At 52.5% G+C, this 13,604-nt stretch overlaps 1 protein-coding gene across 1 annotated transcript in view; it reads left to right on the forward strand.

Moving 5' to 3' along the window:
• The window catches only part of PITPNA (phosphatidylinositol transfer protein alpha), a 28,847-nt gene extending 16,609 nt beyond the window's left edge, over window positions 1–12,238 (forward strand). Inside the window, exons 5-12 of the mRNA XM_075561227.1 lie at window positions 989–996; window positions 1,571–1,645; window positions 2,421–2,504; window positions 4,309–4,386; window positions 4,488–4,598; window positions 5,117–5,239; window positions 10,927–10,993; window positions 11,917–12,238. Of these exons, the coding sequence (XP_075417342.1) occupies window positions 989–996; window positions 1,571–1,645; window positions 2,421–2,504; window positions 4,309–4,386; window positions 4,488–4,598; window positions 5,117–5,239; window positions 10,927–10,971 (524 nt within the window). The 3' untranslated portion in view covers window positions 10,972–10,993; window positions 11,917–12,238. The remainder of the gene's footprint in view (window positions 1–988; window positions 997–1,570; window positions 1,646–2,420; window positions 2,505–4,308; window positions 4,387–4,487; window positions 4,599–5,116; window positions 5,240–10,926; window positions 10,994–11,916) is intronic.
• Window positions 12,239–13,604: the final 1,366 nt, after the last annotated feature.

Below are 13,604 nucleotides of genomic sequence, written 5' to 3' on the forward strand. Positions count from 1 at the left end.
AACCCTGGCCGCAATGGCTGGTGATTGTGGGGGAGGAACAGGACCAGGCAGGGCTTCCTCCTGTTGCCCACCAGGCTGCACCTAGCAGCAGCAGCATCCTCCCTCCCATCCTGCCTATTTCTGTTGACATGGTTGTCTTCAAGCCCAGAGCAGGACAGTCACTTAAACACAGGGCTTTCGGTTCACATTCTTTCTCTTGTGGGTTTCCTGGAAATGGTGACATCCTCCTGGGACATTCCTGTCAGTGGTGGGGGTCTTATCCCTTCTCTCCCAGCTGGTCCCCATTGTAGCCTCCTGAGGTGATCCAGTTTCAGTTTTGGAGTTCAGCTATTAGCCCCGCATGCTGTCCAGGGTATGACTGATCAGCAGTAGAGGTGGCTCTTGAGTTCAGAAAGGACAGTCTCCGGGCCACTGGCAGGAGGAGAGCACTTCCATTCCCAGTGATATAAGAACCGCAGTCATTTTCTCGGATGAATAATTGAAGTCTGCTTTCCGAGGGGGTCTCGTTACAATGAGCAGGCGTGCTGAGAGCCAGAGGTCTGGTTACAGTGTGCGGAAGGATGCAGAGGGCAGGCAGACCCGACCTGGCCTGAAGTGCCCTACTCTGGCCACGGGGGCCCACAGAGTGATGGGGACAGTACCTCCACTGACCAGTGCTGCCCCTGCCCTGGTCTGGCTGGAAAGGCTCTAGAGAAGCAGATAGTGGTGTTGCTTCTAATTAAACTCCAGATTCAGTCTTTTGGGGCTTTCTTTGAAGTGGAAGCTGAGGGCTGACAAATGGATGTGTTCCTGCCTCACCGGGCATGGGGGCGGGGTGGGTTGGAAGGAGCCCTGGGAGTAGAAGACTTGGCTATTCTTGGTTCCTGGGGGAGGGGGCAGATTTCATCCCCATGCCATCCTCACTAATCACTCTCTCTCTCTCTCTCTTTCTCTCTCTCTCTCTCCCTCTCCCCCTCCCCCCACCCCTCGTGCCCACGTCCTGGAGCAGTTATAACAGTAAGTATCGTCAGAGGCAGCAATGGTAGATGAGAAACGAAGAACCGAGGGAAACCGCAGCCCTGATTCCGCCTTCCTCGTGCAGGCCTGATGAGGAACCTGCTGTGGGGCCTGGTGACCTTTTGCTGTCAGTGGCCTTAGCATTTGACTTTTTAAGATGCAGTGTCTTAGCTTGGGGCCTCCACTGTTCAGAATGACAGAAGGTGCCCCTCCCTAGGTCCAAATGTATCCCGTTTCTGCAGTATTCCCACTGAGGTGGTACTGGGTCAATGTGATTTTTTTTGTTTTAGGTGTTAGAATTTTTAAAAGCACTGAAGGACAAAGTGTAGGGAGTCCTCCTTGTGTGTCATTGCTGAGGCCTCAATAAGTCACCAAACCGGGGTCTTCCTTTCCTTAGCTGTGCAGTGAGGGTGCTCCCATTACAGAGCCCGCTGGGATGAGGAGCACACGTCCAGTCAGCTTAGCTATTCCTGTGATGCAGACACTGGAGTCCCCCGACTGCGCGGGAGCCGGTCTTGGGAGACAGTCAGCGTTAGCTGGGGGACTGTAAGGTGGTTCTTGTTTCCCTTTCCAGAATGAGTACATGAAAGAAGACTTTCTGATTAAAATTGAAACTTGGCACAAACCAGATCTTGGCACCCTGGATAATGTAAGTAGTGTTTCCAAGAACCCCCAGAGCAAGGTCTTGAAGAGGTTCTTCCCTGTAGCCCCTGATGCAGGGTCCTCTCCACAGCACCCAGGTCCCAGCCTAAAAGAGGCCACCATCCGCCTGCCTAGACAAGTCTCAGCGCCACAGGCTGCTCTGCCTCAGATTTACAAAACGGGCCACTCCAGGCTCCTTGCGGGGCCTTCCAGGGACGTTGGGACGGTGCAATTCTAAGATGCAACTCTGCGTGTGTTTCGGTCTGTAGAAGCATCAAGGAAATAGTATGCGGCTGTGCCGGCAACTGTCCCTGAGCGTGCACCCTCTAAGTAAAGGGGGACGGAGGGAAACAGCAGCAGGTCTACTTAGGTCAAGAAATCAGAACTTTGGTGCTCAAGTTTAATTTTCGCATAAAAAGTCCACTCTCCCAGTGACTGCAGGAGGGACAATGAAGCTCGGACAGCGTGCTGAGCACAGTCTATGTCCCCGAAATGCGCACGGGAATGCTGACGTGGCAAATACTTGGTTACACACGGGGTGGCGTGGGGTGGGGCCTTCAGAAGGTTTGTGGAAAAAGAAATGAACGGATAACAGAATTTTACCACAGATTTTCCTTGAAGTTCCACATATATTTATCTCAGATCATCTCACATAAAGTCTTTATTACACAAGGAATCTCATGCTTATGGCTATGAAGACAGCTATTCCTAGGTGTCCGTTTGGGGCGAGAGGTGCATTGCCGCTGATGAAAAACACGCCACGGTCCACCTTCTTCCTGCAGGTGCATAAACTGGAGCCTGAAGCCTGGAAGCATACGGAAGTAATATATATAGACATTGCAGATCGAAGCCAAGTACTTAGCAAGGTAGGAGCTATTTCAAGATGTGTGGTGGCGTTCGAGGTGCAGAAATGGCTTCCAGGTGGTAGACAATCCAGGGAACTGTGCCCCGACTTGACTCACTGCTCTCTTAGCTAGGTGCACAGTGTTTGCGTTTGTTTTTCACTGGTTTGCATCGTCTCCTTTGGTTGATTCACGGATCGAGACAAAGCTCATTGCCACCGGGTTGGTCGTGGCTCCATGTGGTGTGCAATTGAGCTGCGCCATAGCCTCTCCTTGGCTGACACGCTCCACAGAAGCAGAGCGCCGGCCCTCTTGCCACAGTGCCCCAGGGTGGGTTCCAACTGCCAACCTTTTAGCAGCTGAAGGCAAACTGTTTAATGCCACCTGGGAACTTTGACTAAGGGTTATAACAGACCAGATTTGTGTCCTGATGAGCCTCTGGAAAATACTGCTGGACCACGTCAGTATTGTAGGAGCCCCTGTGGCACAGCCACTCCACAGGAGGAAGGTGAGGTGGTCAGGTTCGCCGACAGATTTACCATCTTGGAAATGCCACGAAGCAGCATGACTGCCCTAAAAGGGTCACTGTGAGTCGGCATCAACTAGATGGCCATGGGTTTGGTGGGCCTTGGCATTGTGACTAGGCCTCGGAGCGCACAGGCCCCATTTCGGGCTTCCAGCGGAGGGGTGCAGACTGTACTGGAGCTGGTGGTGGCTTTCAGAAGCTCATCGAGAGCAGAGGCCATGGGGGTCTGCCTCGTTGTGGGGCTCCCAGAATGGAAGTGTTCACTCTCCACTCATTAGTGTTCTTGCTTTTTTGGACAAAGGATGAGGGGACAGGAATTTGGCTCACTGGTCAGGACTCAGTTTTTGCTGCTTTGATCTCAAGGGCATGACCCCTCTTTCCTGTAGTCACTGTATTCTTAGACGTTTAGACTTGTGCATTCCCAGAAAGCAGACACCCACCTTGTGCTTCCTTACCTAATATCTCTCGCCCTAAAGGGTGAGTGGATTTTAAATAAGAAAACAAACCAAAGTGAATATATCTTAATAGTGCAGTTTGATGAAATTTCGAGTACTTCACAAACATGTCTTTACCTGCGCAAAGTATGATTCATCTAAGTATTTGGTCAGCGCCGGTGGTTCTGTGTGAGGAAGGGGAAGCAGTGGTGGGAAGTTGGGAATACTTGAAGACTGTGTTTGTGAGAACGTAAGTCCCTGCCCTCACAGATAGCCCTGTGAGCTTGCTTTTCCTGAGCCCCATGTCAGTCGGTGCAGGGTGACAGCTAAAGATTCCGCTCTCTCTTGTTGATTCATTCATGCACCGGAATGACTGTATTCTGTAAGCCTGAGAGATGAGCTTGATCAGTAAGTCTGACAGCAGGGGATCGATTCTCCATGTGGAGCACTTCCAGGAACGCTTTTATTAAAACAAGTCAGAGAGTGATGAGACTAGAGGCCCGTTGTCCTGCCCGACTGTGTCCCAGCGTCAGCAGACATGCTTGTTGACTGGGTCTGAGGTACACCCCCAAATTTTCATCTTGAAAGGTCCCTCCCTGGACACTCACCTGTCTTCAGCAGTGGAAACATGTGCGTGGCCAGTCTTGCACGCTTGTCCTGACTGCACCCGCGCCGGGGCGGCAGAAGCGGGGTGCAGGGCTCTGCTTCTAGGCAAAATGCACTCGCTCTGGGGCTAGGGTGTAACATTTACCCACAGTGCCTGTGGGCCAGCATCATCCGAGCTGGCATAAGGGTTTGACGAATCTGATTTCTTTCTTTTTGTTTCCCTTCTTCTCACCCCGAACCTGAATTCTACGATCTCTTTCAGGATTACAAAGCAGAGGAAGACCCAGCAAAATTTAAATCTATCAAAACAGGACGAGGCCCTCTGTCCACCAATTGGAAGGTGCAGTTCCCAAACTCCCCGCTGGGGGCGGTTGGAGGGAGGATGGGGGAGACCTGAGGAGGCACTCCTAGTTACCTACCTGCCGGGTGTTTCTTTTGCAGCAAGAACTTGTAAATCAGAAAGACTGCCCGTACATGTGTGCGTACAAACTGGTTACTGTCAAGTTCAAGTGGTGGGGCCTGCAGAACAAAGTGGAAAACTTCATACATAAGGCAAGTAGCCAGCCTTCTCAGTGACCTCTGGGTGTGTGGCAGGGGGTGGGAAAGGATGCTGCCCATCAGTGGAAAAGCAGAGTTACCTCATAGCCATGCCACCTGCTTCCTGCTGTTCCTGGCTCGTTCTGTGCCATCTTGAAGCCTCACTCGGGGCCACATTCCATAGCTGCTGACCAGCTTTGACCTGGCTATAGGCTCCAGAGACCAGGAAGGCACTTAGCAGAGTTGCTCCGAGTCCCTAGGCTGCCGTGTTTTGAGCAGCAGACTTGGCTGGGAAGGAGACACCTGTGCTCTTTGGGGCCCCCTCCTGTTTTGCAGTCATCATACTCATGAGCTGTGTGGGCCAAAGGGGAGACCGTCACTGATCGGGACCATGAGGTCTGATGCACGTGAGCCAGCCAAGCACAATCCCCACATCTCCCCTGTCAAGCGTGGCTGTGGGCCCAGAGAGCTGAGAAGAAGGTGGCAGCTACAGTCTTCCTCTCTGGTTCTAGCTTGCTTCTTCTTCTTTACAGCAAGAGAAGCGTCTGTTTACAAACTTCCACAGGCAGCTGTTCTGTTGGCTGGATAAGTGGGTTGACCTGACAATGGACGACATTCGAAGGATGGAAGAAGAGACAAAGAGACAGCTAGATGAGGTAGGTGGGTGAACAGGCAGGCAGTCTTGCTGAGGCAGTAGACTGAGCCCACTGTCCTGTAGGTCCTGGCCGAGCCCAGGGCGGAGGGTGGGAACTCGAAAGAGGAGAGCAGCCTGGGCTCCTGAACTCACAGTCCTGAGGTGGTTCCACATGCACAGAGCCCGAGCCACACGGTCCTTGCGGAATGTGCCGAGGGAGGACCTGGCTTGCTGCAGTGCTGGTTCTGAGCCCAGGGGCTTCACGCTGGGCTGCAGCGGGGGAGGTGACCCTGAGAGCAGGCAGGCCCGGCAGATTCAGAAATAGCAGGCACATTGCACACAGAGGACAGCAGCAGCACACGCAGAAGCAGACTACTCTAAGGTTGTTTGGAGTTATTTTTAGAGTTTGGAACTTTTGCCCCCCCTTTTTTTTTCCTTGGCCTTGGCGGGGATCCCAGAAGGAGGGTTTGTCTGTTCCCTGGGAGTGTGGAGACCCACCAGTTCTCCTGCCCCGTTGGGGGATGCTTTCCCCGAGGCCACTGTGCCTTAATGGTCCATAGATACTGCCAAGCCCTCACTGTGTGCTGGGCGCGGCGCTCGGCTTTACTACGCCATCTCCACCCCTGCAGTGACCCCTTATGTCACACAGAGAAGAGCCACCACTGTTAGCCCCACACTGAGAAGGCATGAAGGCTTGGAGAGCTCAAGGCCATGCCCAAGGTCACTCAGCCTCCATTTCTCCCTCTGAGTGCCATTTGAGCCCCCTCCCCCTGTTTCCTAAGAGCTTCTGTCCACTTCTCCCTCCTTGTCCCCTGGGTGGGATGGCCTGGAGCCTGGTTGTACAGCAGGGCACCATTTTACAGGTTTACAGCAGCCAGTGAGAGCCAGGCCCGGCTGCCCATGGCCCCACCACCCTGCCCAGATGCACTGTTCTAGTTCTGGTGGGTCCAGGGCCCAGCGACACCGCCTTTCTCTGGAGCCCAGCAGGGAGCTGTTTTTGCCATCTGGGGATGACACTTCCTGGCTGACTCACTGGCTAAGTGGCCCACCGAGCTAGTTCCTGTCGAAGCAGCTGTTTGGGCTGTTCATTCTGCTACATTTGGCCCCTTTCAGTGGCACGATTTTGGAAACGGTCCCTGATTGTTCTGCTCAGGGAAGCGGTAGGTTTTAATATCTGGCAGTTCTGAAGTCACGAGTGAGAATATACGAACCTTCTGGTCATTCTAGTCCAGCTCAAAAGAAAGGGAAAAGTCAGGAGGCTTTTCTGGAGACTTCCTCTGGAGTTGAAACTAGACCTTTGGGCCACCTGCTGCCAGCCGGCAAGCCTGCACAAGATGCAGGGGGGTTCATGGAAGCACTTTACCCTTTGCTCTTTGGATGGAGTTCACGTTCTTGGAGCTGGAGGAACTTCCCAGAGGACCTGCCGGGTCTGCCTTCCTCGTGGCCATAATTTGAGAGACCGCCTGGGCGGGGCGTTCTACCTTAATTCCCTTACCCTTTATGTCTCTTCATTCTGGGAAGGATTGTGCCGGAGCCTTGAGCTGTTTGCAGCCCTCTGAAGTAGCCCCTTGTGTGCTCCCTGCAGCCCTGCTCACTGCTCCTCGTCCTTCTAACAAGAGACTGGAGTCTATCGAAATGTGCTTGTTCTCAGTCCCCGCTGCTTGAGCAGTCCTGTGGCATTGTGGAGTAAGCTGCTCACCACAGGCTGGCAGCGCCCGAACCTCCAGCTGCCCTGATGAAGCAAGATGAAACTGCCCGTCCCATAGAGACGGAGCCATCTCCGAAACCCTGTCACCCGGCAGCAGTGGGCTTTCATCCCAAACTGGAGAGAGCCCACTCCCCAGAGGCGCCCCTGACATTTCTTATTTCTTTTCTCAGATTTTCCCCATTTCTAACTAAAATGCATACTATGCTCTGAGTCCTTAACTGCTCTGGCCTTCACATATTAACTGTGGGCTTCTCCCTCGGGAAAACTTAGCTCTTTTAGCTCACCCAGGCCATCCTCTCAATCCGGCCACACCACCCCAAAAAAAACCCCTCGCAGCCATGCAGTCGATTCTGACCCACAGCGACCCTGAGGTACCACCGGGTACGACAGTGCCTGTGAGTTTCCAGGACTCTAACTCTAGACCGGAGTAGAACGCCTTATCTTTCTCCTGTGGGGTGGCTGGTGGTTTCAGACGGCTGACCTTGCGGTTAGCAGCCCAAATGTGTACCCGCTCTGCCACCATGGCTCCCGTGGTTACGCACAGCGTTTGGTTAGCCCATTATTCAGTGACTTTCCCATTTCTCTGCCCGTCGTTCTTCCTGTGTGTTTATTGGTGCTTGCTCTGTGTGCCGGTCACTAGGTTTAATCAGTGGTCCTTGCACGGGTGTTGCGGGTTTGCCGGAGCACGGTGTTGCTCCCATAGTGCTTGTCTGAACTCACACTCCCCCTTTGGATCGTCATTTTTTTTTTTTTAAGTATTTTGAGTTGTACACGGGAGCTTCAAAAAGCTCATGGGAAACTGCTATTCATTGACTGATTCCATTTTTCCAGGAACTTCCTGAAGCAGCCCCCTGGTACAAAAAAAGTCCTGCATGTTGTTGTCCTCTTTAGCCCTGTGCTCTTGTCCCTGGCAGGGAGGTCTTGGGGTTATATAGGGCTGAAGTTGCACTGTGCTCTTGTCCCTGGCAGGGAGGTCTTGGGGTTATATAGGGCTGAAGTTGCACCGTCCCTGTGAGTGCTGTGCTTTGACGCAGGACACAGTGCTCCAGTGAGGGTAGGCCTCCTTGTTGAGGGATGAGGGGTCACTAGAAGGTCACGGTCACCACTGCTGTGTGACTAGTGTGTCGTCCAGGACTACCATTGCCGTGAGGCTTAAGGATTTGAGAAATCAGTGATGGTGAGAGGAGTCCCTTGCCCGAAAAAGAAACCTGAGAATGATGAGGGCAACGAATGTATAAGGATGCTTTACTCAATTGATGTATGTATGGATTGTGATAAGAGTTGTATAAGCCCCGATAAAATGATTTATTAAAAAAATAAAAAAATCCCCAAAGGAAATCAAATCCACAGCCAATGAGTCGCCTCTGACTCATCGTGACCCTTCGCCGGGTTTCCAAGAGGGCACTTGTACAGCCATGGAAGCAGACATCCTCGATCTCTCTCGCAGCCCGATACTTAGAAGAGGGTCAGCGTCTCAGAAGTGGAAGGCTCCAGGGCCTGCGTCCCCTCTGCCGCTTCTCACCAAGTAGCTTTCTAGTGTGTGCTTGATCACTTCCTGCAATGGGGAACTCACCACTTCCTGAACATGGTGGGAACGAGAATATGTTTATTAGGAATGAAAGCTAACATCTATTGGGGCTTGCTGTGGGTTTTACACCTATCATGTCATCAAATTTTCATGCAACCAGGGCGTGGATTTTATCCTCATTTTGAGGTAGAGACTTTGAGGCTCAGCAGATGGATAACAAGTCCCTGCTGGGCCTTTAGCTATTAAATCTGCGGAGAACCAGCCATTGTCACTCTGCTGGGGTCTTCAGGACTTGCCTTGCAGAGCACACTGAGACGGGCTACCATCCTTTCTGCTACGAGTTTATGTTTAACCTCAGCTCCCCACTGGGTTGCCTATAAAAGGACTAGGAAGAGAGAATTCTTTCTTATTATTCTTTTTCGAATTCCCTGGAACATTTGCTAGAAAACATCAAAAATATTATCCATGTGATTGATATGCACAATCAAGATTTGGCAGCATTTTCCAAAAATTTTTAACCAACTTCTATAGCTCCCTCCTCAGCCCATCCTCCAGCTTTTTGGCAGATGAGTCACCATCAGCTTTAGATTCTCTTAAACAGTGCCCTGGTTATCCAGCAACTACGGAAGTCTCTCTGTGTGGCAAAGTGCCTGGCAAAACACAACACCCACTGCTTCCAGCTTAGGGCACGTGGTCTGAGGACTTGGCTGATGAGAAGCCGCTCCATGCCTCACTCAACTGAAGTAAAACGACCCCCAGCATCTGCGGGCCCAGGGACCCTTGCCTGAGACCCCCGTCTTGGAGTGGTCGTGCCCTCTGACCCGCCTGGCAGTGGTCGACCTCAGAGTAGGCCACTCAGGGCTCTGGCCAGATGGAGTTCCCTTTGTTCTCGTTTGAAGTAAGAGTGATTTTTTTATATCAAGGATGGGTGGAACAAAGACGACTGTATTCTCTCCATGTGACACACACACGTGCACATTTGCCGCCAGTCATCTGCAGTGCTACGAAGGCTCGCACACCCAGGCCCAGAGACCGTACTCCACACCTAGTGGTCATATCTCTCTCCTCTCTGAAAGTCAGAAGCAGCTGCCTCAATGGTTCCTTGACCTCCCGCCATCCACAGGACAAGGTGAAGGTTATAAGGCTGCCATTTCCGTCGTACTTCCCCCTTTGACTCTGCCTGAGGTTGCCTCCTGGTCCCACAGTTGCTGTACTTCACAGAAGTGGTGTTCTTGGCACTGTCCTGTGTCTGTCGGTCTGATGATTGAGGACGTTAGCTTCGTTCACTTAAAGCACGGCAGGGTGTTCCTGATCATCTTGTTATTTCCATGACCCAGCCCTGGATTGGCGGTGAGCACAGAGAGCTGGGTGCTAGGTGTGCCGTTCCTGGTGGCTCGCCGCCCCCGCGCCCCTCAGTGGAGAGTGCTAGGGACTAAGGCCTGTGTTTGCGTGTTGTGTGCGTGCGTTTGTAGATTGTGTTCACACAAATACCAGTGGCTCACAGCAGGGTTACGGCTCTGCTTTGTTATTAACATGCCAGTGCCCTATCCTTTCTTAACAGATTTCTGTCATGAAGGAAAATTTTAGCTTTGTTCCAAAATTGTGGAAACCGCATAGCACGGCCACAGTCAAGGAGCAAATCTGCCCGTGAGTCCATTCCTTATGTAGGGTTCCTGAGGCTCTAAGTCTCTCTTTTAAGGTCGATTAAGAAAACTTCAAAAACTACATGAAAAAGAAAACGTCATTGAGCTCCATAGTCCAGGGAGCTCACACAGACACCCATAGGCACAGGCGTGCGTGGCCGAGACGGCGCAAGGCATGGGCTCCTGGGCACGGGGTGGCACTGGTGTTTGAAAAGAGGCCCTTCTCTCGCAAAGCAGCTGTCAATCTTGAAGGGAGCAGATAGGCTTCTCTTTCTCCCGTGGAGTGGCCGGTGGCTTTGAACCACCGTCCTTGCAGTTAGCAGTCCAGTGCTGACTTACCTGACAGCGCCAGCAGGGCTCTGAATCCATCTGCGGGTCATTGATCATTGCTATGGAATAACTTAAATGATGGGCGCAATGACCATTTAAAGGTGCCACACAAGGAATGAGATTTCAACAAAATCTGCAGGAGGCAGACATGTCAGGCGATCGAGGAGTTTAAAGGCCTCTGACCACGAACGCTCCTGTTGGACTGATGGAGGAAAGCAGGCTTTCCTATAAGGGAGAGGATCTTGGTGGGGGGACAGTGTAAATCGACTCCCAGAAGGTCTGTCTCCTATAGGTCTGAACATAAGCTCCTTTGTGTTTGGTCCATTGCTGGGGCCCTGGCCTGGTCACAAAAGGCAGGCTTCATAACCAGGGCTTCCACACGTACCTCAACTCTGGGCAGATGGGGAGAGAAACCCGCTCTCGGCGCAGACCCTGAGTGTTGGCGGGTGCATGCAGGTTCCTGTCCTCGCTCACCGTGAGCCTTGCTTTTTCTATTCCAGATGAGACACAAGGACCCAGTGAAAGGAATGACAGCCGACGACTAAGGCCGCCCCTCCCCTCTGCACTGTATGTACTGATTGTCCTGTCCAGCTCGTTTGGGTCAGTGCAGTGTGGAGTCTGGAACCTCCTTCCTTCCCTGCCTTTTTCTTCCCTGTGCTGCGGCACTTCTGCCCTGCTCGTGGGCCTCAAGTCCCGTTGAGCATACTTGTAAGTGTAGGACCCTTTAGGGGCACATTGTTTGACACAGAACTGCCTCGATGGACATAGGTGGGGTGGGGGTGGGGAGGTGCACCTAAGAGTCAGTTTTATCTGCTAGTAATTATTTTTCTTGAGAACCGTTTCTGTCTGAAGCTGGCACTTTCCTGTACTCTGTGCCAGAGCCCATTCCTGACTCCCCAGTGCTGCTTGTCCTGCTCTGCCTTTGGGAAAGGTGCTGGCCAGACAGCTTCTCCTGGCGTTCATTGTGGGGTCTGCCGCTTCATCTCTTGCTCTGTTCCCTGCTCCTCATGGCAGGCGGCAGCTTGCCGATGCGAGTATTTCTGCCCAGCCACTGACCCTGGGTGCGGTGTCCCTTGGTTCAGCTGTCTCCCTATTGTTGGTTTCTCAATGCCCTCCACCTGCCAGACTTCCTGTTGCAGCTGCTCAGGGTGGGGTTCGGTGTGGAATGAGAACCCCCGCCCTGGTGTCTCAGCCTGGTGGCTGGTGGCTTGCCCTCCCTGGGCTTGGAGGGTTGTAGCTCCCCGACACTGAAGCAGCCCTCTGCGCTCCCTGTGCCCTCGGGATGGCTGCTGGGAGCTAGGAGGGCAGTGTGAAGAAGACGGGTGCTGTGCCAGCTTGTCCAGCACTGTCGGGCCTCCGTGTGCTCCCGGTCCTCGCCCGCCCCACTGGCTGGCATCCCCCCTCCTTGTGAAAGTCCCCCATTAAAAGCGATTTGCCGCATGTTTCTATTTTCCCCTGTTGCTTCCTTAATAATTGTGTTTTTCTTCTAGTTTTGCAAGACAGTGGTCAACAGGAAGGCCCAGCAGCTCCACCCTCCCGTGTGACAGGCCATCTTCGGACGCAGCCTTTCTGTGCCCATTCTTCAGGCAACTCTCCACCCCTTACTCTAGCGAATCCTAGAAGCCCTGTACTCTTGTGAACAAATAGACCGTCTGGTATTATGGAGCCCCGTGTGTGCGGGAGCCTGCTCCTCTGAGATCTGTGGCTGTGAGCTGCTGTTTACACAGCTCCTCCCTCTCTCCATTATTCTGTGTGCCCCTTCCCCCCCCCCATCCCACTTTATTTTCAAGTGACACTTTTTGTCTTTCAAAATAGCTGGCTTTTGTGATGTGCTGATTTCCATGATCTACGTTTGTTTTCAGCCTTGGGATAAATGGAGGTGTTCTGCTTCCCAGGCAGATCTTTGCTGTTATATGAGTGCGTCCCGGGCGTGAGGGGCTGTGTGAGAAATATAGCATTCCCCCACATCCGCCCACCGAGGGCATCATTGTGACTTCACCCCAACAGCTGTTCCCAGTAACTCATCTAGGCACCAAGCAGGCACCCAAGGCCCAACCACTCTGTTTCCGGAAATCTGACAAATACACATCGACCCCAGCCTCCGGCATCGTACCTGTGCCACTCATCTTAGAAATACCTGCGGCTTCTCAGTCCTGTTGCCTCGCTGTCTGAACCTCTGCAGAGTCCGCCATGTGCCCCCTACTCGACTATCACCCACCTGACCCCTCCAAGAGCTCGCTTTGTGTGCCCGTGCTCTTCCCTTTGGGCTGGTGCTGCCACTCAGCAATAACCCTCCTTTCTGTGCTTTCTTAGACCCCTGTCCTCTAAGTCCCGATCTTCTCGTGCTGCAAAAAACAAGCATGCCAAAAGCTTCCTTCCCAGTTCCCTCTCTTCTCCAGGGATGCTGGAAAGGAACTGGGATCAAGGACTTGCCTCATCCTATCCCCACGCTGAGATCTGTCCAGGACAATCAAATGTAAAGTGGTGACCAGCAGAAAGCTACCAAAGCAGACTGCAGAGGAGGTGAAGGCTCGAGAGGAGCGGGACCTGCCGAGGGGCTCGCAGTTCCTGTGACTTGCCAGGACTGCTTGGTGGGAGACTCGAACGTAGCTATGCTGACCCTGACAGTGCCCCCCCCCCCCAGCCCTGTTGGCCTGAGCATGCAGTCCTTCAGACCCACACTAGCCTGGAGGCAACTGCTGCTCAAAGAGATGGAGTCTGCAGGGGAGTGAGAATTGGACTAGCCTGATTGATCCTTACATTTTTCTCCATTGCTTTGCCTTACTCATGTCTAAGTGCAATAAGGGAGTTTCTTATAGGACTGCACCTGTGACACCCTGAAGGCTGCTCCCATTAGCCCTCTGGGGCAAGCGTGGGTGGGTAGGTCCAGACCCTCCAGGGTGATTAGCTCTTTGAAGTCCCATTGGGTCCAGGATGATGCCCCATACAGACATTTTCCTTATTTGTCTCTTCACCTGGTGGACTCCATGGTGACGGACCTGGAGCATTTCCATTGGTTGTTCCCATTTTAACTGCTGGTGGTTTTTATTTGACTAGCATAATTGAATAAGAGGCATTCCTACTGGAGAAAAATACCAACGTTTTCCTACAAGCTGTTCTAGCTTTAATATTTATACTTAGGAGTTCCCTCTGTTATTCATTAACTACATTAAAGTCC

The sequence above is a fragment of the Tenrec ecaudatus genome, chromosome 10 (genome assembly GCF_050624435.1).
Source record: "Tenrec ecaudatus isolate mTenEca1 chromosome 10, mTenEca1.hap1, whole genome shotgun sequence".
Taxonomy (NCBI): domain Eukaryota; kingdom Metazoa; phylum Chordata; class Mammalia; order Afrosoricida; family Tenrecidae; genus Tenrec; species Tenrec ecaudatus.